Consider the following 26,351-nt stretch of genomic DNA (forward strand, 5'->3'; position numbering starts at 1 on the left):
TTCAAGAAATGGAACTTGTAGATCTTCCACTTGTGGGTAAAAACTTTACATGGATAAAAGGGGATGCTTCTATGATGAGCAGACTGAATAAAGTCTTTGTTTCTAGTTCTTGGCTTGATTACTGGGGAGATGGTTTCATTCAGGTTCTGAGCAGAGATGTGTCTGATCATTGTCTCATTATTCTTAAGCATAAAGTGGTTAACTGGGGTCCGAAGCCATTTTGATTTAACAATTGTTGGCTGACTCATAAAGGAGTTGTGAAGGTGGTGGAGGAAGCGTGGAAAAGAGATATTTCCCTTTCATGGGCTGTCTAGAGAGCTAGCCAAAGGTTGAGGAATGTTAAGATTGCATTGAAAAAATAAAATATTGAGGTATTTAGAAATGTTGATAAGGTGATCTCTGATTTGACAACTGAGTTGAGCTTGATTGATGATAAAAATTATGTGATGGAACTTTCTGATGTGGAGAAGGAGCGTTAACAGATATTGGTGGGTGATATTTGGAAGGTTAGAAAGAATAGGGAGAGTCTCATAGCCGAAAAAGCTCGAGTGAGATGGAAGAAAGAGGGTGACTTAAATACAAAGTTCTTTCATTTGTGTGTTAATGGGAGGATGCGACAAAATAATATACATGCGCTTCAAATTGGGGAGAGATGTGTAGAAGAGGTTGATGGGATTAAAGCAGGTGTGGTGTCCTATTTTGCGGCTCATTTTAGTAGTAAAGGTTGACTTCGACCTACTATTGATGTTAATGATTTACCGAGAGTCTTTGTTCTATAGAATGAGGGGCTTGTTAATGCTTTTTTAGAGGAAGAAGTGGGAAGGATGATTTTGGAGTGTGAGGGGGATAAAAGTTTAAGGCCTGATGGTTTCAATTTTGTGTTCCTTAAGAGGTTTTGGGGAGTGATCAAGGAAGAAGTGATGGGTATGCTTACTGAATTTTGTAGAAATGGGAAACTACCTAGGTCTTTGTTATCTTACTTTGTAGCACTTGTACCAAAAGTGTCTTGCCTACAACAAATATCTGACTTTCGGCCTATCTCATTATTAGGTTATCTTTATAAGATTGTTTCCAAGCTTTTGGCAAATAGGTTAAAAGGGGTTTTGGATTCAATAATTTCAGAAGAACAATCAGCCTTTATCCCGGGAAGGAATATGTTAGATAGTGTACTTGTGGCTAATGAAGCAGTTAATTATGTGCGGAGGTATAACAAGAGGTTTTTGTGTTAAAACTTAATTATGAGAAGGCTTATGATTCGGTGGAGTGAGGATATTTTTTGTTTATGTTACGTAGCTTTGGATTTTCAGAAAAATGGGTTAGTTGGATAGAAGCTTGTGTGTATGGGGATAACCTATCAGCTTTGATTAATGGTTGTCCTACATTGGACGTTCATATTGAGCGAGACTTAAAACAGGAGGATCCTCTTGCCCTTTTCCTTTTTCTTGTGGCAGCGGAAGGGTTAGGAGTTCTTATGCGGAAGGCAGTGGCTTGTGGGTTGTTCTCTGGTGTGAAGATTGGGGGTAGGGGGACTGGATATTTCTTTGCTGCATTTTGCAGATGACACATTGATTATGAAAGGGGCTTCGGTTTAGAACTTATGAACTTTGAAAGCAGTATTGCGTAGCTTTGAATTAATGTCAGGTATGAAAATTAACTTTCATAAAAGTTGTGTATTGGGGATTAACACTAGTGATGACTTTGAAAACTTGGCGGCGGAGTTCTTACATTGTAAGATTGGTAGTTTCCCATTAAAGTATCTCGGGTTACAGTTAGGTGTTAACCCGAGAAAGCCTAGTGCATGGAAGGGTGTGTTAGAGGCTCTTAAAAAGAGGTTAGCGTCATGGAAGCATAGGTATTTATCGATTGGAGGTAGGGTGACTTTGATCAATGCCGTTCTTAATTCAATGTCATTGCACTTGTTATCCTTTTTTAAGGTGCTGAAGTCGGTGATAAAGGAGATTGTCACTATCCAACGGTATTTTTTATGGAAGGATGTTAAGGGTGGATCTAAAATTCTGTGGGTGAAATGGGAAATGGTATGTAGACTGCGGAAGAATGGTGGCTTGGGCATTAGGAATGTGCAGTAGTTTAACTGGGCGCTTCTTAGTAAATGGTTGTGGTGATGTGTTAATTGTTCTAGTTCATTGTGGGTGCGGGTGTTGAAATCTAAGTATGGAAGATTAGCTTCTTTTATTCAGCGTTCATCAGTCCACAATAGATGTTCTTTGTGGTGGCGTGATTTGCTAGAGGTTATTCATCAAGGGAATTCATGGCTGGATGAGAAGTTTGATAGGAGTGTGGGTGCATGTTTACACACTCTTTTTTGGAGAGATAAGTAGGTAGGCGATGTGCGATTGTTTGAGGCATTTCTGCGATTGTTTGCGGTGGCGAGGAATGCTGAATCATGTGTATTGGAGAATAGTTTTCATGATGGCACTAGGTAAGTTTGGGATGTTAGTTGGCGAAGAGGACTCTTTCAACATGAGATCTCAAGCTTTAATATTTTGTTGGAGCTTGTGGATGAGATTGCAATTAAGTTACTACAAGAAGATAAATGGGTATAGAGGGCAGATTCTTCAAGTTGTTATTCAGTGCAATCTGCGTATTTATGACTGTTTGAACTTTTTGGTAGTCCTAATAGTGTAGATCAGTGTACGGCAGATGCCTTGCAAAGGTTATAGAGAGGGAAGGTCTTTCTTAAGTGTATGGTATTTTCGTGGCAATTGTTGTTGAATGCACTTCCTTGTAAAGGTTTGCTGATTGATCGTGGTATTCAAATTGATTATATAATTTGTTGCTTCTGTCATAGTTTGGAGGAACTTCCAATTCATTTATTTTTAACGTGTTCAGTTTTATCTCAAATCTGGTACTTTACTGCGCGTTGGCTTGGATTCTCACTGGTTTTGCCTTCAAATTTATCGACTCACTTGTTTTCTTGGGTTGGTGTTGATTGTAGTAAAAGAGAAGGGATATGCTTATTAATTATTTGGGTAAGTACAATGTGGTCTTTGTGGTTACATAGAAATAAAATTGTATTTTCTAACGGTGTTTTGGATGAGAGGGAAGTCATAAATTCTATTATTTTGAGATACTGGAAATGGCTATCACTTGTTAGTAAAAGAGAAGCTATTTTGTTAGCTGATTGGTATTTGAACTCACGAAATTACATCAATCTTAGCTTTGTATAAATATATTTTTGCTTTTTATTTTTTTAAGTAAGTAATTTTTTTCTATGTAAATAGTTTTGAGTTTTCCTTGAACTCTCTCTAATAATATATGTTTTTGCCTATAAAAAAAAAATAAAGTAAGTTTATTAAATACTTTAATTTAAGTCACATATATAGATATACTTTTTCATTTTACATATCTCTTTCATTTTTAAAAAAAAATAAATTCATGTAATTTAACAATTTTACCCGACAACTTGGATTGAAAAATAATTAGCAATCAATTGGTTTCAGTTGGTATCTCCAAGGTCAGCTAGTTGTATCTAAGAAAAAAACGGAAAAAATGAATCAAACAAAATAAAGTATTTGGAAATTAAATGACGCGAGCGAAAGCACATTAACTGAAAAATAAAAGCTGTTGATTTGATTAAAATTGTCCAAGTTAATTCTACTTTCTATTCTTTGGAGTAGCGTTGACAACTAGCCAAAAAATAAATAAACAATGAATAATACTAGAAACGTAAGCTCCTTAAAAATTGCTTGTGTATATATATATATAGCAACACCGAATTTAAACCTATACTTCATAAAGAAAAAACTTAAATATAGTATTTTAAGTGATTTTAATGTTATTATTTACTTAAAATGGAATTTTATTCTAATGACAAATACTAAAATTTTTTAGTATCGACTTTTATTACATAATTGTCAACGTAAAACTCCAAAAAATAAGAACACATAAAACACTTTAAGCCTCGATCTATATCAAATAGGAATTATCATACCATGACTTAATGCCAACCATCACCCTTATTTATAATATATTATAGTGTTAGCTCTGATTTTCTAGAAATTTGTCCTTTTCGGGTGAAAGGCAATGCAATATTAAATCCTCCCATGAAATCAACGAGTGCCTGCCCAATTGACAGGGAAGAATATTTTTATTTGGTGGGAGAAACAAATAAATAATAATAATGTTTCCTAATTAGTAATTACTGTATATCATATAATAATTGTACATTCCTGTATATAGCTATGTTATATAATGATATGTCCAAACATACCCGGAAAGTCTTGAATGCTTACAGTTGAAACGGTTAAACCTGAAGTGCATTTGCAACTTTCCAAACCCATGACACAATTCGAGAAAATCACCTGTTTCATTATTTCTATGTTTCTATTTTGCCTACTTCCAAGTTCAGTATCTCAAGGTTCTGATGTAAGCCGCAAAACTATAATTTTGCTTCCTTCATATTTATAATGAAATATTATTTCATTTACAGACTATTTTTATTTATTTTTTATCATATTATTTCTCTTATTTTTTATCATATACAATCACGGAGTGTATAACTAACATTTTTCCATTTCTTATGATCCTACTAGTCTATTAAATTGATTAGCTACTTCTACGCTAAACCAAGTTTACAATTTTTGAGTGGTTTTAGGACAGTTCCAACACTACAGAGCAGGCTCAAAATTGGTTAAACCATGGTGGAGATATATACAACAGAAGATATGCCAGCATGGAGCACAAAATCAGCCTTGAAACTGTTTCCAACCTAAGTTTGAAGTGGAAATTCTATGCAGGAAAAGACATAACAGCAACACCAGCAATTTTCAATGGCACTATCTACTTTCCAAGCTGGAATGGTGACATTTATGCAGTGAAAGCAAGAGATGGATCTCTTGTGTGGAAGCAGAACTTGAACAATTTAACAGGCCTAACTGAATCAGGGTATGTGCCAGGTGTTAATTGGACAGTGACAAGAGCAACACCAACAATAGCTGGTGATGATAATCTTCTCATATATGGAATATATGGTCCTGCTATTGTTATTGCTGTCAAAATATCAACTGGTGAGTTGGTTTGGCTTACCCGTTTAGACCGCCATAACACCAGCGTTGTGACTATGTCTGGAACTTACTACAACGGGTAAGTATATATTTTCTCAGACCCATTAATAATTTTACTTTGATTAATAGTTTGTTTTTAACCTAGGTCACGAGGAGTAATGCTATTTTAATATTTGGTTTTGGAAATTTATACATTTTATATAACTATCGTATAATTACTTTTTAATTTGTATAAGATGTTAATTCAGATTCTCAAATTGGATATTAAATAATATTATTAAGTGATAATAATATTATAGACAATACAAATGAAAAATGCAGTTTATAGATGTTTAAGTCTCTTAAAGAGTTTCAAATTAGTTATAATTGGTGTATCTGGGAAATTTTTTTATATTTAATTAAATAAAAGACTTCCTTCACAATTAGGGCTGCACGTATAAATTAGTTTGTGCTGTGCTTTATTTTACATAAATGTTTGAATATATTTTTTATTTTTATATTTATTTGTTTTTTATTTTAGATTCTTCCATTTTTTTTATTTTGGTTTATATATTTTTTTAAAATTTAATACTTGTGGTCTATGATAACTATTAAATAAAAGCTTGATAAAAAGATAACCGTATTAATTTTGTAATAAATAGTGTCAGATTAAAATAAAAAATTAATACAATATAAAGACTAAATTCTTTTAAAAATTACTGAAACTAAAATCTTATAAAAATATAGGAATATAATATACGTATAACCAATTCTAATCCAGAAGATAACAATTAATTTTCTAGGTCACCAACTAGTTAATGCATATTGAATGGTAATCTGTAGCTTGTGCATGTATTCTTTGTATTACACTGATATCACACCCGTATATTGTCGCACAAGTTGCAGTTAAAGATGTATATTTTCGATATTTTTTATGGACATAAATATTAATAAGATTATTAAACAGTAAAATCAACCATCAAAGTTGAAAATTTTACTAAATTCAATAAATGATTCATAAGGTGTTGAGAATTAAAAATTCTGCTGATGATAAATATGAAAAGAATAAAAGTTGTGACAACATCAAAGAAAAAATAATCCTGTCTCCTCTACAATACATATGGTCCAACAGATAAATAATTGTCCTTAATAAAAGTAACTAGTTTAATTAGTAAAATCAGATGTGGAATTAGCAAAATGTAAGTAGATGATCATTCATATGATATTTGTCAAAAGTTTCACAGTTAATCAAGATTCAAAATAGTTTTGACTTATTTTATATAGTGAATAAGAGAGTTACATCATCTAAATTTGATGTAGAAATTAATATAATCTATTAACTATATTATATAGAAATATGATAATATTATAATAGTACAAATATAATCTATAAACATATATTGATAAAATGATTTTACAAATATTCATTTATATAAATATAAGTTGTATGATAAGTTTATACATCTTTAGATTTATATAAACAAATATTTGCAAAATTACTTTGTTAATTTATTTGATATAATTTTATTTTCTGAATTGTATTTTATAATTTTAGTATTTTATTTGTTAATTATTGTATGACTTCAATTTATATAAATATTTGTTAAAAATAATATTTTTTATCAAAATATTTTATGATTTAAAATTATATATATATATATATATATATATTAGTAATTAAATATTATTAAAATTCATACATTTATTAATTAGATCATGAACATGAATATTTTATAAATTTTTTTATGACATAACATTATCTTATTGTCCTCTATTGTACAGTAGATCAACTTTTGATAAATTTTATATACCTGTAAGGATATACATAAATCACAAGATAAATATTTACATTCAAAATGAATGAAAATTTTAAATAAGTATGTATTAAGATATTTATCACATAAGTAAATATTTATATTATAAACAAAATTAATAAATAAGTTAAGGTAACAGTACATTTGTTTCATGTCATATAAGGTATGTCTAATTGTTTTTACTAATTGCTATAAATTAATCACGTAAAAAAATATATAATACCTGCATTGTTCAAGTTAAAATAGTCGTTAAAATATATATAAAAAAAATCCAGGAAAGACGCATAAAATCACCTAAAAGAATTCACAAATATTCTTTGCACTAAAATTTAATCTATGTAGGGCTTTTTATGTTGGTTCATCTTCCCTAGAAGAGATCCTTAGCGCTAAAGAATGTTGTACCTTTCGGGGAAGCTTCTCAAAGTTAGATATTCGATCTGGTCGCATTTTATGGCAAACCTTTATGTTACCTGATAACAATGGAAAACGAGGAGAATATTCTGGAGCAGCTATATGGGGAAGTAGCCCTTCCATTGATACATTAAGGAACCATGTTTACATTGCCACTGGAAACTTGTATTCTGCCCCTTTGCATGTACGCCAATGTCAAGCAAAACAAAATAATTTGACAAAACCCACTCAACCTGATGAGTGTATTGAACCAGAAAATCACTCTGAGTCAATCATTGCCCTTGACTTGGATAGTGGTAAAATCAAATGGTACAATCAATTAGGAGGCTATGATGTAGCGTTTGTTGCATGCGGTAATATATCAACACCTAATTGCCCATACGTAGGTCCTTTTCCAGATTCTGATTTTGGGGAGGCACCAATGATGCTTACAATTGATGTGAATGGAACAAAACAAGATATTGTTGTTGCTGTACAAAAGAGTGGGTTTTCATGGGCTTTGAATCGCGACAATGGCAAGCTTAGCTGGGTTACGGTAATAATTTTATATATACCATTGTTTTCTTCTATTTCTTTTTTCACTAAGACATTTTTACAAGCTGTAGGATAGGTGTGATAGTTGAATAGTTTTAGTATGGTACTAGAGCGTAGTTTGTAATTAGCGAAGATTTATGCAAGGTAGCATTATTAAAAGTTAAGAAATTATGGAATTTTCTTTGGAATATATTAAAATGCTGTAAATTGTTATGACTCACAAGAGACTTGTTGTCTTACAGACACAGTGATATGATTTATTTATCGGTAACTTTTGAAGTTAAAGTATATAAAAGTAATAAACTTTTATTAAAAAATTATTAATTATATTAAAAATATAAAAGTATAGCAAATACTCTATTTTTAATCAAAATTTGCTATTTTTATCTACTTAAACTCAACCTTAAAAATTAAAGTTAATAAAACTGTTTATTCATAAGGTTTATACCTTAGAAATACAAAAACTTCAAAATAGTAATCATGTCATGTTATACCCATATTAAACTAGCATTCATGTCTAACATTTGGACACTTTATGTTTTATGTTAATTTTATATTATATCTATCATTTAGTGTACGTCCTGTGATTTTAAAAACTTGCCATATCCTTCTGTGTATGTCTTCTCAAGTCCATGTCTCATTTCAAATGCATACGTTTTAGCTCGATACGCTACCTTTTGTATCCCAAGATTCTTCAAGCAAATACATGTAGATATTTTTCCATTTGGTAGATGAATTAGTTTTACAATTTACTCAGAAACTCTAGAATATTAGTACATAGAAATTTCCAGCATAATCAATGGTTTACTAGAAATTTTAGTAGAAGATAACTCTGAATTTCTTGTGAATTCTAGCAACACTTCATATATCTGTTGTTAGTTGTCAACTTTTTTTGCATGTATTTATGTAGGCAGCTGGACCTGGTGGGTTTGGAGGAGGTGGAACATGGGGAGCAGCCACTGATGAAAAAAACGTTTACACTAACATTGTTAACTCAGATAACAAGAATTTCACTCTTAAACCATCCAACAAGAATATTACAACCGGAGGGTGGGTAGCAATGGAGGTAGGGAATGGCAAGATCTTGTGGTCTATAGCCAACCCAACTAATGCCACTACTAATGGTCCTGTTACTGTAGCCAATGGCATCATCTTTGTAGGATCCACGGATATAGAAGGCTTTATCTATGCAATAAATGGCAATACTGGTGACATTGTGTGGTCGTATAAGACTGGATCCACTGTTTTTGGTGGAATGTCAGTAAGTGATGGGTGCATATATTTAGGAAATGGATATAAAATAGGTTTTGGATTATTAACTGGAAATTATACTGCTGGAACTTCGCTCTATGCATTTTGTGTCTAAGCAAATTTATTAAGTTAATGATGGAAATAAAGAACATGATCATATCATGTTTAGTGGTTTTAACTTGTGATTAAGATGGGATCAATAAGCACTAGCAAGAAGTTGGAGTGTACCAATTCTCTTGGAATCTGGAGTAAGTTGTATTAAAAACCATATGATCTATTGTATGTTTGGATATTTAATAAGACTTGTGGTAAAATTACTTACTCCCATTGATTCTATTTATAAGAAAATTCTCATCAAATCACTCATGCATATTAAAAATACATGTCAAAATTAATTGATGTATTGATTTTAAAATATTATTAAAGTCAAACTCTACTTAATTTCATGTTAGTTGTGTCACTTTAATGTCATTAAATTTTTAATAAAATTCACTAAAAAATTGAATCTAATATTTTGCATCTCATACACTCCAAAAGCTTGGTTGTAAGTTGTCTTGTAAATACAATCCTAAAAGATAAAAAAATTAAGAGTGTCTTATAAAAGAATTGAAAGGAATATATCACTTTGTACACACGTTTAATAGTTAAATTTGCATTTTTATAAATTATATCATGTGCCAATCTTAATAAAATGACATATTTAATATTAATATATTAATTTGACTGTTCAACGATGCTTACATATCAAAAACAGAAATAAAAAGGAAATAATGCATACAATGCTTCGGGTGAATAGCAAATTATAGACTTATCCTAATCACTCAAACTAATTAATATTGTTCTGATAACTTAAGAGAATAAGCCTAACTAAATTAATCAGGAGAACATAACACAATAAATATTTTTAAAGAAAGAAATCGATTAGTTAAGAAGGTGTCTTCCAAGACTCCAACAGGTAAATAAGTCAAAATATAATATATTTTGAGTTGTCAAGAATGTTTTGTTTTTTCACTCCAATGTTTATGAGATAGACTCTGGGCTGTGGCCTTGTTGCCATAGAGGCCCAACTCAAGAAATTAAGCCAACATTTTTTTCTTGGGTCAAATCAACTCAGCATGTTGTGATGCATTTCTTAAACAATGAACAGACCAAGCAACTTTCAGGCCCATACCAAAAAATTCAAACTCAAAATTTGACAGTAAGTTTTAGCCTTTCCTTTTAATTCTTTTTCTTTTTTCATTTCCGTAGTTTTAATAATTTTTAAAAGATAAAATTTAAGTACAATATCATAAATAATATTGTTACTGTTCTTTAATCAAAGATGAAATTTTATTTCAGTAATGTATATTAACATTTAATGCTCTAATGTCTTAATCTTTAATAACAATTTTTATTACGCAGATTTTGATGTCAACATTTAAATTTGATTAAAGAAAACCAATAACAATATTTCTTATATTATATTTATGGTCTGTCTTTTCTTAAAACCTACATATATATTATATTTATGGACTAGAAAAAACATACTTAGGTTTACAGATTGCTACGAAAATAGAAAAACTAAGTTAGTAAAGTCTAGTAGTAATGTCAAAGACACATCGCCAATTTATGACCTATTTTAAAATATTTCTTTATTTTTTATACAAATAATTTTTTTTCTTTTCACAAATAATTAAGAAAGCAATATCTTTTTTTATTTTATAAATTTTTATATTAATTTTAAAATAACATTTGATGAAAATAATATGATATTTTTATGATTTATAAAAACAAAAATAAAACCAAAATATTATTGTAGAAAATCATTAACCTGGGAGTTAGGGGTCACATGATGACAAATGAGAAGCACGCACAGGTCCAACTTGGCCTAGTCAGAGTATCATATGAAGAGTGGCTGCAAACCGAAAATAGCTTACTGCTTTTACACACTCTTCCCCATTGTGTTTCCATTATTCCCAATCCCTTGCTATTCCTTTATATTACTGGCACTACCTATTCTCATCCTTATTTCATAGCAAATTCCTGTACAAGAGGAAAATGACCAAGATCTTTGTGCTGTTGCTATGTCTGCTCTTAGCATCTTCTGGGTTTGTCAATGGCTCTGTTAAGAAGGAAAAGATTGGAATTTTTGAGCTCAGAAAAGGTGACATTTCCTTGAAGGTCACCAACTGGGGTGCATCCATTTTGTCCCTTGTTCTTCCAGATAAGACTGGTATATGCTTCTGTCTACTCTCAAATGCAGATTCTTTTATGAGCAATTTTCTTTTCTTAATTTCCTTGTTTACTCTATATTTCTAAAATTTGTTTCTTTTTCTTTGATTTTTCTTCAGGAAAGTTGGGTGATATTGTTCTTGGATATGATTCAATTAAGGATTACAAGGTGAGTCAACTTTGTACTTTCTTATCTTCTGCTTTCTTTTTTGGTGCCAGTCTACAATCTCCTCACTGTTCAACAACTTGGATTAATTCAAACATGTGATAGCTATTAATGTTTAGGTTTCGGATAAATGCGAGGCTAAGAATTGGAGTATAGTTTGTCGCTAACTAACAGATTCATTCTAATGAACTGACTCCTAGTCACCACTTGCATCCATTATCTACTCTTATGATCTTTGATAAACTATTTTTATACCATTCTAAAATTATTTTAATTAGCAACAAACATGAAACACTGATACATTAGTTTGATTTTGTGGGATAAAAAAGTGTTTATAATTTATTTTCTTTTGGTTTATTTGATATAGAGTTTCATTTTATCATTTATTTAAGGCCATGTATATTTTTATATGTACGTGATAAGGATATCTTTGACGTTTATATCTATTCATTGAAAAAAGGGTCACACGTAAATTAAGATTTGAATACAAAGTTACGTTTTCTAATTTTCAATGTCCCCTTTCCCAGTTGTTTCCACTTAGACATTTCTATTCATCATCCATACTTAGGCTACATATGAAAATATACTTCTTTCTATTATATAAAGCTCATCCCATCTAAATTATTTATTTGTTTTTAACATTATGCATAATATTTAAATATTCTTTTTTTAAAATATAAATATAAACTTATGTAACATTTTAACATTTTTTTTAAAGTAACTGAAATAAATTATAAATTTATAAAAAAAAAAGCATATAAGTGTTGACGACTAATTAAATATAGATATAATTAGCCTCAGGTGGTGTGCTGGCATACATAAATGTTAGGTTAGAACTGAGGAAATAATATCCTGCAAAAGAAAAAGGAGCTGTGCGATCACCGGGAATATTGGGTGGGTTGCAATTATGTCCATGGTATAATAATTAGTTGCAATCATGATGAAAATAATAAAAATATGTTTTTCTTAAATTTTTGTGTCTAACATTTTTAATTGATAATTATATATTAATTTCTTATATAAAAATTAATAAGTTTAAAATTTATTTATATTTTAAAAATATAATACTTTGATTAATACTTTGTGTTTATATTTTACAATGATAAAATTGAATTGTGATTTAGGAAAAAACTGTAAAATGACAGGACCTAAAATATCAATATATTCACATGAAAAAAAATAATTTCTGAACTTCATATTTTTTAAAAGAATTAAGTAAAATTATCCGATGATCAAAGTTCATGGACATTAATTTCCTTCGAAACACCAAATCTGTCTTATTATTTTAGGAGTTATAGTCATAACATTTGAAAAAGGGTTTTTAGTTATTTGCAGGGTTATTATATTTTTCCTAAAACTCAATTTTGATGATTTTGTGATTTTAATAATAATAACATTCTTTTAAGAGATTAATTTGTTGGGAAAAGAAGAAAAATGTCACCTTTACCCCTTAAGAATTACCTTTATAATAGAGAAATAAAATAAAATAATCATACAAGAATATAACGGAGAAAAAATCACAGTCGTTATTTAATGACAACTAAAGAATAGTCGTTGTCTAATGACAACTAGCGAATGACATTATGTGAAAATTTTTACAACGTATAGACTATTCTCCCTTACTCTAATTACACTCACATTAACGTATAGACTATTCTCCTTTATCCCAATTACACTCACATTCTCCAAAGCAAGTAATTAAACTAAATCTCACAACACTCTAATACAAGAGTATAAAAAAAGTCAAACACAGGTTTAAAGTATTTCTAACAGGAGTGTGGACCTAAGTCCATTATATAGCCTTTTTCACTCACTTCCTTATTCATTCTAGACGATGTGAGACTTCTTCCAACATACCTTGAACAATATGAAATTTTTAATATGTACTAATTTTATCAATCCCAACATAATTTTAGTACCTATGTCCTAAAGAATTCTTATATCAGTTAATTATAGTAAAATATTATAAATATATTTTTTAAATTAATTATTATAAATAATATAATTAAAGGATAATATAACAAATTTACACTTTTAATATATTTTAACTGAATTCTAAAACTCTATACAAGAGTAAAATTTATATTACTTTAATTTGATAACTCTAGAATGTTGAGTAATTAAAACAATCTATAATTGGAGAATATTATACGGATTTTAAGTACACGACTATTTAAATTCAACCTATAATTAGAAAAGATTATATGGATTCTAAATTTGATTCACCAAAATGATTCAAATTTGATTATTTCAATTGACAAAAAAATTATTTCTTTTGTTTAAAATCATTGAAAATGAATTTTATGTTTCGATTAATTTTTACACAAATTTTGCAATAATGAATTTTGGTGAAATAATATTATTTGATGTATTTTGGACTTCATATTGTGACTTAAATAATAATGATATTTTCGCAGTAATCAATTTTTAACATGATTCCGGTGTCCTATTTTTTTATAATAGAAATGAAGAGATCTCTTTCTTTTGTAAAAGAAGGGGGTTTAAAATAGTATAGAAAAAATTAAAGTATGGAGAAAATCATTATTCTTCTAGCAATAATTAACGTAGAAAGCAGGCACTACATTAGTAGCACATGGAAGTTGGCCTCTAATGATAATGCATGGAAACATGGCCACAAGTCAAGTGATGCATGTGTGGCCTTTAGTCATTTTACATTAACATGTAACACCACTTGAGGACCCTACTATTAAAGGTTTACATGGTGGAATTAAGTTGGGATGAAGGAACATTAAAATAATCCAAAATCTTTTAGGTCTATATATTCATAGTTTGTTCCTTTTATGTTTGTATCTAACTTCTCACATATAGTGGATAACATGTAACCAAGTGATTGCAATTCCAATCAAACTATATGCAGAATGATTCAACATACTTTGGAGCTACTGTTGGCCGGGTTGCTAACAGAGTTGGAGGAGCTCAGTTTACTCTAAATGGAATCCATTACAAATTAGTTGCTAATGAAGGAAATAATACACTTCATGGTAGGTATGTTTAACCATAAGTATCCATAGCAAATAATATATACTATAATTGTATTGTCCATTTAGCACTGTATCTCATCTTATAGAATGTACTCAGTGTCCTCTGCCTGCCTTACTAATTAGGTGGATTAAGAGGATTTAGTGATGTTCTTTGGAGTGTGACAAGGTATCATAGAGAAGGTCCAAGTCCCAGTATTACTTTCAGTTACCACAGTTTTGATGGTGAACAAGGTATACAATGCCATTATCTTCATTATATCTGTGTCATTGCACTTTTATAAATTTTCTTCTTCTAAAGCTTAAATATGTTTTTTTTCTCTCTCAAAATGTATCAAATTTTGATTTTAATCTCTATAAAATTATTTTTTATTATAATTTACATTTTAAAAAATTCATGATTTTAGTCTCTCTTAATGTGGCTTCAGGAGTAAATAACACGTGGTAACATTACATAATTATTTAACAATAACTAAAGATTAAAACTAATAAATCTTAAAAAGATGAAATTAAAAAATGTTTATAGGAACCAAAATGAATATTGGTATAATTTAAGTGACAAAAATATATCTAATCCATTTCTTAATTTATATACCTCTATTAATTTCTGACAAAAGAAATACAGGTACTGATTTTTTATGTGCTCCAATTGTGTTCAGGATTCCCTGGTGATCTCCTAGTGACTGTGAGCTACATTCTAACTGGGAAAAATCAATTGGTCATAATTATGAAAGGAAAAGCATTAAACAAGCCTACTCCAGTGAATCTGGCCAATCATGCTTATTGGAACCTAGGGGGCCAAAACAGTGGCAATATTCTGAATGAGGTGGTGCAGATCTTTGGTTCCAAAATCACAGTTGTTGACAGCAAACTCATTCCCACAGGCAAATTTGCTTCTGTGAAAGGAACTGCATATGATTTCCTCAAGCCGCATACTATTGGAAGCAGGATCAACCAGCTAGCTGAAACTAAAGGTTATGACATAAATTATGTGTTGGATGGTGAGAAAGGCAAAAAGATCAAGCTAGCAGCTATAGTGCAGGATAAGAAATCAGGGAGAGTGTTGGAGTTGTACACAAGTGCTCCTGGTTTGCAGTTTTATACAGGTAACTATGTTAAGGATGTGAAGGGAAAAGGTGGATTTGTGTACCAATCTCATGCAGGACTGTGTTTGGAGAGTCAAGCTTTCCCTGATTCAGTGAATCATCCTAATTTTCCTTCAACAATTGTGACCCCAGAAAAGCCTTACAAACATTACATGCTTTTTAAGTTTTCCACTAAAGCTCCCCATGAGTTCAAAGAGACCTAAAAATTGGACCTTCTCCCCATTTCTAATATACCATGGTAAATCAGTGTAATATAACCCTGAATTTCATCCAAACTTGGGTTCTGAATAATTAGTGACCCATAGAATTGTGGCTCTTTAGAACTTTTTCAAGGTGTTTCTCTTGACAAATCTTGGTTCTGATTTGTTGCTTTTAGTTTATATTAATTATGTATGACTGATGCAGAACTCTTTTCTTAGTTCAAATGTGAAGTATTTTTAATAAAAATTCCATCTTTGTTAGGAAATTCATTCTTCTTTGCTTCTCGTTATTATACATTACATTTTATAGGCCTGGTTATTTTTTTCTCCACCTCCTGACTTGTAAAGAGCAAGTTTGTTTTTGACATTTTAGTTAGAGTAATTTTATCTCTACTTGTATAGATACTGCAGAAATTCAATTATTCCCTCTACTCTCAGTCAAAGTTTCACTTTTAATCATTGAAAATAATCAATTAAAGAATGCATTTAATTTTTGTTAACATTGACTTTAATTGCTTTAATTAAATAATGGATAAATTACATTTTAGGCCATCCTGGTTTAGCTCAAGAAAATTTTATGCCCCTTTATAATAAAATTTTGGCAATTTATTACCTTATATTTTGCTTTATCATCGCACATTGCCACCTTAATACTTTTTTTAAAAATTCTATTTTTACAGGAAAAGTATGCTTTATAAATTATAGAGTTTGTATTTAATACCTTATTGTTTAGTTCAACACTCTTATTGAATAATATTTTTAATATAATGAGTAGATTCTCTACGTAGTTATCTATCAAATTTAAAATAACGTCAAATATTACAAACGATAAACGGGAAACTAACAGCTTTTTTTTTTTTTTAATATATAACTGTTATTAAAAATATATCAAAGATGTAATATAATAATTGAAAAAACAATTAAAAATGATAAATTGCAAATGACAATAATTCTTACAACTATGATACTTCAAGATTAGATGATAATATAATTGTTTTTACAATAATACTTGTTTATTCTAATAAAATTCTAAAAACTTATTTAACTTAAAACAGTATAAGTTAATTTCTTCTCAGTAATTATGTATATTATGGAAAAAAACTAACAATTTGACTGCTCAGAGATGTTGGTCAAGTAGATTATCTAAAATACTTAGCATATCTCTAAAACTACAACATCAATTTGCGAATACAGAAGCAGAGACAATGTTCCTCCCGAGGTTATTCTTTTCAGACATATTTTTATGTAACTGCAAATGTGAGTTATATTCATTGTCTATACAAAGTATGCGAATTTGAATACTTGATAGTTTATTTTAATCAAAATACTTTTTGAAAGAAAAAATAATTATTTGTTATCCTATCGAGAAACAGCTGTTCTATTGAGACCCTAGTCAAAGTTGGAAGTGAAGATCTCGATGATACAAAAATGGGAGTTTAATTTATTCAATTTAGGCATGAGCAATAATTGGAGGAAGCACAAATAAAATTTTTTCGTGACTTCTTCTCAAATGTTATTAAATGTTAAAATTATTTAAAAAATTAATATTAAATATTTTTATAGAATACATAACTTTTATATTTAAATTTTTTATTTTTAACCTTCTCAAATTTTTTCGTCACACAATGTAAAAATCCTTTTAATAAATTCTCAAATTCATTTAGAAAAAAATTAAAAGTGCAGATTTTAGCTGTTAAAAGTGCAAAAGCTTGGTCCTAATTCATATTACAAATGTTTATCAAATTGACCATGGCATAGGTTAGTGTATCTCAGTATCTGTACTTCAGATATTCAATCATGACCATACATTCTGCGTAATTGTTTTTTGTATCTATTTTCTCGTTAGTATCTTTAATCAGCACATGATATGTGTGGTCAATGATTAAAAGCCGCGTTGACCCACAAATTTTGGCTTCTAAAATCAGTTAATGCTTTACGTTGAAGTTGAGGATCAACCTTATATACATCAAATTAAAACATCTTTTGTCATACTCCTAGTCATGGCATTGCCAATTCCCAATTATACGATGGTAGGAACTTGGTACAATGTACTTGTTATCTCTTGGACTTGTTTAAGCATTGTAATTGTGTCAGATGCAGCATCTGAATCATCACCACTAGACATAGAAGCACAAGCTCTGATTGAAAGTGAGTGGTGGAGTGATTACACAAACCATGTTCCTAGTCGTTGCCAATGGCCAGGCATTACATGCAACAATGCTGGAAGTATCACAAACATTTCTTTGCCAGCAGAAGTTCAATTGGGAAACAAGTTTTGGAGATTCAACTTCTCTTGTTTCCCAAACCTTGTCCACATCAACCTTGCTTCACATGGAATCGCTGGGAGTATTCCACATGGACTAGGTACACTTTCCAAACTCACTCACCTTGACCTATCTTCTAATGATATAGAGGGGCCTATACCATTAAACATTTGGAATCTAAGTAATTTGGTGACCCTGAATTTGTCTAGAAACAAGCTTAATGGTTCAATTCCACCTTCTGTGGGGCAGTTGACTAAGCTGAACTCTATGTTTCTTGATAGCAATTTGATTGTTGGGTATGTCCCTTTAGAGTTAGGAAGGCTGAGGAATCTGACTCAATTGAGTTTAAGTTATAATTGTTTCATTGGTCCAATACCTGTGGAGATTGGTCTATTGAAGAAATTGAAATATTTGTGTCTTAGTATGAACAAGTTGAATGGTTCTATACCTTTAGAAATAGGGGAATTGAACAACCTTTTGATTCTTGATCTTAGCACTAACAATCTCACTGGTGAAGTAGCCTCAGTTTTGGATAAGTTAACCAATTTGACTGAACTAAACTTGTCCAACAATGAGATTTCTGGAATGTTACCAATTGATACTACCCAATTGAGCCAACTGAAGTATCTGAATATTTCAGATAACAAAATTTTTGGTTCAATACCTCAAGGCATTGGAAAACTGTCCAAACTCTTAGTCCTAGACCTGTCAGGAAACATGTTGAGTGGAGAAATTCCAGCCAGTCTTGCAAATTGCTCTAACCTTCAGGTGTTGGCTTTGAGCCATAACAATATAACTGGCACCATTCCCTCTCATGTTGGAGATCTTGCTACACTAGCTTTAATTGATTTGAGTCATAATTCAATCATAGGAGAGATACCCCATCAGCTTGGGAATGTGAAATACATAAGGACCTTGGATCTCAGTTATAATGAACTCAGTGGAAGCATTCCCAATTCCCTAGCATTATTGAGGAAGATAAACTTGTCCCATAATTCTCTAGAGGATGAGATCCCAGATGATCTCCAAGATTCTTTTCCACCAGATGCATTCAGTGGCAATGAGTATTTATGTGGCAACAACACCCCCTTCCGCAGTTGTTATTCTCCTAGCAGAACAAATAATATATTCTGGACCCACATGAAGATTTTCCTTCCGCTCACAGCTTTTCTTGCTCTTATTTGTTTTGTGTATGTGCTCCTCTGCTGGTGTAAGGTTGGTAGTTGCAATTGCAAGTCTGAAGCCGAAGAAACAAAGAATGGTGACATGTTTTCAATATGGAACTATGATGGTAAAATTGCATATAAAGATATCATTAAAGCAACAGAAGGTTTTGACATCAAATATTGCATAGGGGCTGGTGGTTGTGGTAGTGTCTACAAAGCACAACTACCTAGAGGTAGAGTAGTGGCCTTGAAGAAACTCCACATTTTAGAAGCCAACCAGTCAGCAATCCAGAAGATTTTCAAGAATGAAGTGAGAATGTTGACAAAGATAAGGCATAGAAATATTTTGAAGCTTTATGGATTCTGCTTGCACAATAGGTGCATGTTTCTGGTTCTAGAATACATGGAAAGGGGAAGCTTATATTGTGTGTTGCACAATGACATTGAAGCTAAGGAGTTGGGTTGGACCAAGAGGGTGAACATTGTGAAAGGCATAGCGCATAGCTTGTCATACCTTCACTACGATTGCAAGCCAGCAATTATTCATAGAGATGTAACAACCAAAAATGTTCTCTTGAATATACGAATGGAGGCTTGTCTCTCTGATTTTGGCATAGCCAGACTCCTAAACTCTAGCTCCTCCAATAGAACACTACTTGCTGGCACTTATGGATACATTGCACCAGGTGAGGTTTTGTTATATGATGGCTGCTTCAGTTTCCCTTATTCTCAAAAGGGTGTGTTTTTTCTTACTAGGTTGGTTTTGCTTTTTGATGCAGAACTTGCCTATTGTGATTGTGTGACTGAGAAATGTGATGTCTTCAGCTTTGGAGTGGTTGCTCTTGAAATTGTCATGGGAAAGCATCCTGGAGAACTTGTTTCCTCATTAACATCTGAATCTACTCAAGAAATTCTCCTTAAAGATATATTAGATCCAAGACTAATATCCACCATCAATCAACAATCTGCTCAGAGTTTAGTTCTCATAGCAACACTAGCCTTTGCTTGTCTTCATTCTCAACCAAAGTTTAGACCAACAATGCAAGTAGTGTGTGACATCCTTGTCACCGGAAAGCCCCGATTAACCAAACCATTTGAAGAAATTTCACTAAGGCAGATAGTAGATCGGGAATTGTAACAAATTAGATAAAAACCTACACTTTGCTCGGGTAGTATGTTATAGGATAAAACTTATGTATTGTTAACTGCTTTCATTAATTAATATTATAATTTCATTTTAACGAAAGATTTGCATTTAATGCTATTACAGACTGTCGAGATTAAACTCTTTACTTTATAACAACACAAGGAATTGTGTTTAAGTTGTGTTGAATATTATATTGTTGACAGATAAATGACAGTGAAAATTGACAGAAAATATACCAATAATATTAGTAAAAGCTTTTAGAATAAATAATTTCAAAGTGTTTATGTAATAGAAAAAAAAATTAGTTTCAATTAGCGTAAGATAATAGCGTGGTTGTGTAATTTAAAAGTAAAAGTGTGTGTCCTGCTAAATACAATCTGTGTTTGTATTTATATTTTTATTTACATTTGTAAGGCTTCTAATTTGTGTAGCCGTTTTTAATTCGGGATTTATTTTTCCGTAAGCTATAAATCAAGCTTCTTCATCTTGTAATGTTAATTTGTTTAGTTGCCTTCAACTTTATTTACAATCCAAGATCAACTCTTTATTTGGCCTATGAATCAAAAACTAAATTTGGGAAGGGTGAGAAGTTAATTTTATTGCATCTTTATTACATTTATTTAAGTGACTTTATTGTGCATTTTATTCATCGGAACTAAACTTCACATTACCCGAGAACACTTGTAAAAATGTGTTAAAAAAAACATATTGAAAATCTTGTAAACGTAAAAATTACAAGTAGTAATGATAAAGTAAAAATGAATTTTTGTTTATTTAAATACAAATTTAAATATGCTAATAATAAAAATTATTGACTAGGCTCATCTTAAGCATTCCTTTTTCATCATATATAACTCCCAGTTTAAATAAACTTTCTAATAAAAAATAACATTTATTTATTTATTAAATTCTCTTATTTAGCTTATTTAAATTTTAAAGAGATAAATTATTTATAACTTATATAAGAAAAAAATTATTATTTTAAATATTATTTTTATATGAAGATATGTTTTAAAATATACTCAAACTTAGTCATAATATAGTTTAACTAATTTTAACAAAGATCAACCACTCCTCTTGATTTTCTGTTGTATTTCAAGGATATTTATTCAAGTCAGCTGGTATATGATCCAAGATTAACTCCTTTCTTCGTGCAAGCAACTTGGTTCATTTTGAATAATTAATTCGTTCAAAAATTTACACAGGATTTGAACTCAAGTAATCAAACGTTTTGATAATTGATTTTAATCTAATAACAGAATTCAAGAAATAAAAATGATAAATATTTTTGTCAGTAAAACAATATAAATACTTCAAAATAGTTGCACTAATATCACTCAATAAATTCTTTTCAAGTATCATTCATAATTTTCGTTTGTATCCCGTAAAATAAGATTTTACTTATAAATTTTTAATTCTTATATTAGACAATATTATTTTTTGTATTTTATAATACATTTTTTAAAAGACAATAATATCCTTTTTTAAGTTTAATGTTTGTATTTTTATTTATGAATTAATTTCAAATGTTGCATATTAAAAATTGGGTTTTAATTTTTGGACATCGATTTTTCTACACTGTTGACATCATCATTCTTTCTTTTTTTTTTCTTTTTAAATCTCTTTACGGTATTATCTTTTCATGCCCAACTTCTCATGCTTGTACGTGGGCGAGAGTAAGACACCGTGGAGTGTATAAAGATAAATAATCTTAAAATTTAAGGTCTAATGGATGGTTTTAATTTTTTTTATATTTCCATATTATGTTATATTGGGTGTTTAGGATTATAACCTTATTTAGTCAAAGTCAAACAAACAAGAAACTTATAAATCGTCGTCAGATTAATTGGAGAAAGACAAGAAAAAGAAGAAAACATACATACAGATCCAAAGTAGATAAGTGGGCATCGTATATTAATTTTCAATGCATACACAAAACAAATATATCAAATAAAACATTAGAATTTTGACCTTCATTTTTGGTGAGTACACGCTAATGTTTGGTTTCTTGAGGAATTTTCATAGCTGCTTGGAGTATTACCTCAAATGCACTGTGCATGCATGATTTCAACTTCCGTTCGTCTATGAAGTCTTTTTCCGTTTTGAAGGTAACTCTCATCACTCCCATATAGCTCATAATTGAAATCACAAGACTCTGCAACCCACACAATTAAATGATGTTTAAATATTGCCTAATAAAAATTAACTTAATAACTTATATCTCAAAAGTTAATTTAAGAAAAGATACTGTATACGTTTTTTCATCATCTAAAAGAAGGCATTCAATCCAGATTGTCTTATATTGATTAGGTAAACAAAGAAGGGGAATAAGAAATATACCTCGGGTCCACCAGCCAATGTGAAGTACAATCCTTTCACAGGATGGTTAGCCAAAGACATTTGTTGTACTGGTCCCACCAAGTTTGAAATCACTGCACTAGATTTTGTCAATGTGCTACGAATGTGTTTAGCTACTGCCTGTAACAAAAACAAATTCTGATTAAACTGCTTATATATAATTAATGTCTAACGGTTAAAAAATTATCTGCATTGAAATTATAAAAAAGAAGCATTAATGATATTTTAATTAAAGTATTTTTACTTTTAATTTTTTAATATTCAGTGTCTTAATTAGCATTAACGTACGTTGATAATATTATGATCAAATGTAATTCAGCCAAATGTACTAACCTCTTGTCCCCTGAATTTGCCTTCTACGTCCAAAAGTGTTCCGGTGAGGGCAACAGCTAGAGATTGTTTCTTCCTCTTGATTATGTTATGTGAATCCCAAATAAATTGTAGAGGACTTGAAATTTTGCTTTCACTTAATTTTGGTATTGGTACATGCAAGAACGTTATTTTGTTACCCCAAGGACCTTTAGCTTTAGTGTTGAGCATATCATTGATTGATTGGTAACCTTTAATGTTTCTTGTATTCAGTAATACCAATGCAGTGGAGTGTGCAGTATTTGATTTGGAGTCCATATCTTGCATATATAACCGAGTCCCATAGAATACAATTCCAGTGACCACATCGTTTATAGTCTGCAATTAGAGACAATCATGAGAAGAAAACAAGGCAATCCAATGTCAAATGCAACCAAGAAAAGGTTGTAGTGAGATGCAGAGTATGGTCTGATTTGAGGTTGAGAGATAATAAGGTTGTTCCAAAACCAATGCAACCCCTTAAAAGAATGTCTAATAAACTTTCAGGAAACTAACAGATTTGAAGAGCTAATCATAATTTTTAATGATACTAAGTGGACAACTTCTTTAGATTTCTGCACTAGATTTTTAATGATATTGAGAAGTAATATATAATGCACTATGACACGCAGATCATGGTCCCATCAGATTATAATTTTTCTTACTTTATATATTTATAAATCTAATTAATAATTAAATAAAAATATTAAATAATTTTTAAATTTAAGCATAATAAATGTATATTTTTTATTTAATATTTATTTAATAAAATAAAAAAATAAAATTTGATACTTGTTTTATAAAATAGAAAAGTTACTAAGATGATAAGTATGAAGATATCTTGCAAAACTCTATCCACATAATAACTCTGACAAGTAGGTGATCTAATAAAGACTAGGCATTCTTATTGGCGGTTGAAAGGGTGAAAACCAAAAAACAAAATTTCAACAACCAAAAATTGTTATCATACCACTCCAAGCCTGGATTTGATGTCTTTGATTTGGTCAATGGAGAATGTCATGCTTGATATGGAAATTGGATGAAAATCAGCTCCTTCATCTCCTGATCTTATTGGTGTTATGTCATCACTAATGATGCTACTCTTTAATACGCTCCATCCAAAATCCGACACAGTGTTGAAGGCTGAGGACAACATCCAAGAAAATTTTCTGCCAAAGCTTTTGGTGGAAGATTCTTCTTTCGATTGTTTGAGAGAAGGAAATGATAAGGGAAGAGAAGGGTCATCAGCTCTTTGGAGACATGAAAGAAGTGCACCCATTAGAGAATAACCATCTCCAAGTGCATGATGAAGCTTAAATATTACACTGCTACATGCATCCCTTGTAGGGTAATTGACTATGTGAATTTTCCATAAAGGTCTACATTGTGGCAATTGCTCCATTGCTATGCTTGACAAGTAATCATGAAAATATTTGTCATACAATTCCACTGTTTTGCCTTCGGGGAATACAGGCATGTCCACATGGTCTTTCAAATTTACATCAACTTGCTTCCATCGTTTCTCTCCTTTTTTATTTTGGACCTGTTGTCATATATTTGAACCATGCTAGTAAAAATAAACCAAATATATGGAATACTTATTAATGAGTAAATGATCAAATTGGGTCTATTAACTTGACGATGAGATGATGAACCACATATTAAGTAAAGATGCAACAAAAGTCACAAAGCAAATATTAACGCAAATAGAAACTGTTTTATCTTACACATATAATCATATTCTAATATGGCATTCTTAATTATGTCTATGATTAAGTGTATATAAGGAAAGCAAAAGAGATCAAACCATGATGGAGGAGAAGCGTGGATTAATGGGAAGGAAAACATTTTTAAGAAGAGTGAAGGCTTGCGAGTCATCTATTGGAACTTCAAATTCTATAACTCCAATAACGTAGATGCATAGCACAGAGCTGTTGAAGTATTGTCCCACAGGACTAACTGGTACTGTTTGCTCCTCCATTTGGTGTTCCATAGTGCTATATTTAAAATTTTTGGTTCGCAATCAGAGAGATGAATGTTAAAAAAAACCCCTGAATTTTTTGAGTTAAGAATAAAGGAGAATGAAACCATATATATAGTGTATAGAACAAGGGATAGAGACGTGCCAGCGTGACAAAGATTGATTTTACTTTGATAAGAACAAGGTAGTGCAAAATTGACAGATTCAACTATAAATATAAGAACCAGAAATTTAGGCGAGATAATATATACAAGTTAGAAGCATTGTTTTTCGAGAAGTGTTGGCCAATAAATAAATGAAGCACACAAAATTTTATAGGTGTTGCAACCATGCAGAGGTTGCAAGAACTTAATATGGAAGGAAGTCTTTCAATGGGACCATAATGATCAGCACCCCACTGCGAGTTAAAATGCACAGCTAGCTGACACCGCCAAATTCAAATCCTTTGTCATTACTGTCAATTTGACTAAATATTCAGTAATTATTATATTTTTTTATCTCTTTTTTTTTTATTCATTTCACACGTCAAATAGAGTATGAAATAATTGTTTTTTTTTTTTCTATATTTCAGAGTCAAATTCTAATCCATATTAGTCGTTAGGTCTTTCAATATATATTTTATATGTATTTCCCTGTAAAAAGGCAAGCTGTAAATCAAATGTAATGTTATCATGTTTGATGAAATATTGAGTGAAATACAAACCCTTTTTCTCTTCTCTTATTTTCACAGCTTGTGTGATTCAGTTAGTTTATAATGTCTACTGATCATGATGTCAAATAGAAATTACTGTGCTATGACATACTTTCAAATGATATCATACAAGAATTACTTTCCTAAATGTATTTTACAATTTAAGTTGACTTTAATATATTTGGTCATTTATGATTTTTTTTCTTTATAAAAAATTCTTAGTTTGAAAGTCAAAATACTCCTATTGCTTTTCATATTGATAAAGATTGGGCGATTATTGATAAAGATTGAAAAGAAACTGCAGAGTGTGGAATTATAGTTTCTATCATATATAAAAATTTATTACATTAATTTTAAAAGATAAAGTTATAAAGGAATAAAATAAATGCAAGGATGAGATTGATGCTTAAAGAATCACACATTGAATTAGGTACACCAATAAGCACTGAATATTGATGGCTAACTGGTAACTGCATATCACCGAAAATTAAAGAACAAAATTAAAGCTGACAGGTATGTTTGTCATATAATGCTAATAAATTCAACCATTTCATACTCTACATTTCATGGTTAAATGGTCCCTTCCCCCAGCAACGTGGAATCAAAAGCGAGTGTTGTAGATGTTGAAAATTTCAGGTCCCTAACATCTGAAAAAGAAAAAAGAACTATTAATCATGGCTTATTGGCTTTACACCTTTGGC

General features: G+C 30.5%; 4 protein-coding genes across 7 annotated transcripts; 3 read left to right on the plus strand and 1 right to left on the minus strand.

The window, feature by feature from the left end:
• Positions 1–7,649: 7,649 nt before the first annotated feature.
• Positions 7,650–9,128, plus strand: LOC113863957 (polyvinylalcohol dehydrogenase-like). The gene is made up of 2 exons (XM_027497764.1): positions 7,650–7,763; positions 8,673–9,128. Exons 1-2 carry the CDS (start codon positions 7,650–7,652, stop codon positions 9,126–9,128), a joined length of 570 nt encoding a protein of 189 aa, XP_027353565.1.
• A 1,758-nt stretch (positions 9,129–10,886) lies between these two features.
• On the plus strand, positions 10,887–15,955 carry LOC113863081 (aldose 1-epimerase-like). 2 transcript variants are annotated; one of them, XM_027496494.1, is made up of 5 exons: positions 10,887–11,225; positions 11,344–11,393; positions 14,269–14,392; positions 14,516–14,623; positions 15,049–15,955. In XM_027496494.1, the coding sequence occupies exons 1-5, from the start codon at positions 11,051–11,053 to the stop codon at positions 15,696–15,698; spliced, it is 1,107 nt and encodes a 368-aa protein (XP_027352295.1). In that variant the 5' UTR covers positions 10,887–11,050; the 3' UTR covers positions 15,699–15,955. The 2 variants fall into 2 exon arrangements, with proteins under 2 accessions (XP_027352295.1, XP_027352297.1); XM_027496496.1 differs by having other exon boundaries at positions 10,995–11,156.
• A 1,443-nt stretch (positions 15,956–17,398) lies between these two features.
• Positions 17,399–25,045, minus strand: LOC113863343 (O-acyltransferase WSD1-like). 3 transcript variants are annotated; one of them, XM_027496898.1, is made up of 6 exons: positions 24,786–25,045; positions 23,949–24,521; positions 22,964–23,317; positions 22,613–22,750; positions 22,244–22,427; positions 17,399–19,196 (listed from the first exon to the last, which is right to left on the minus strand). In XM_027496898.1, the coding sequence occupies exons 1-5, from the start codon at positions 24,969–24,971 to the stop codon at positions 22,266–22,268; spliced, it is 1,413 nt and encodes a 470-aa protein (XP_027352699.1). In that variant the 5' UTR covers positions 24,972–25,045; the 3' UTR covers positions 17,399–19,196; positions 22,244–22,265. The 3 variants fall into 3 exon arrangements, with proteins under 3 accessions (XP_027352699.1, XP_027352698.1, XP_027352697.1); XM_027496897.1 differs by having other exon boundaries at positions 18,356–20,233; positions 24,786–24,971; XM_027496896.1 differs by lacking the exon at positions 17,399–19,196 and having other exon boundaries at positions 22,088–22,427.
• Positions 17,575–20,808, plus strand: LOC113863342 (probable leucine-rich repeat receptor-like protein kinase At1g35710). Its single transcript, XM_027496895.1, has one exon. The coding sequence runs from the start codon at positions 17,624–17,626 to the stop codon at positions 20,261–20,263; it is 2,640 nt and encodes an 879-aa protein (XP_027352696.1). The 5' UTR covers positions 17,575–17,623; the 3' UTR covers positions 20,264–20,808.
• Positions 25,046–26,351: the final 1,306 nt, after the last annotated feature.

Source organism: Abrus precatorius, unplaced genomic scaffold (assembly GCF_003935025.1).
Source record: "Abrus precatorius isolate BTA unplaced genomic scaffold, Abrus_2018 Scaffold3, whole genome shotgun sequence".
Lineage (NCBI taxonomy): Eukaryota > Viridiplantae > Streptophyta > Magnoliopsida > Fabales > Fabaceae > Abrus > Abrus precatorius.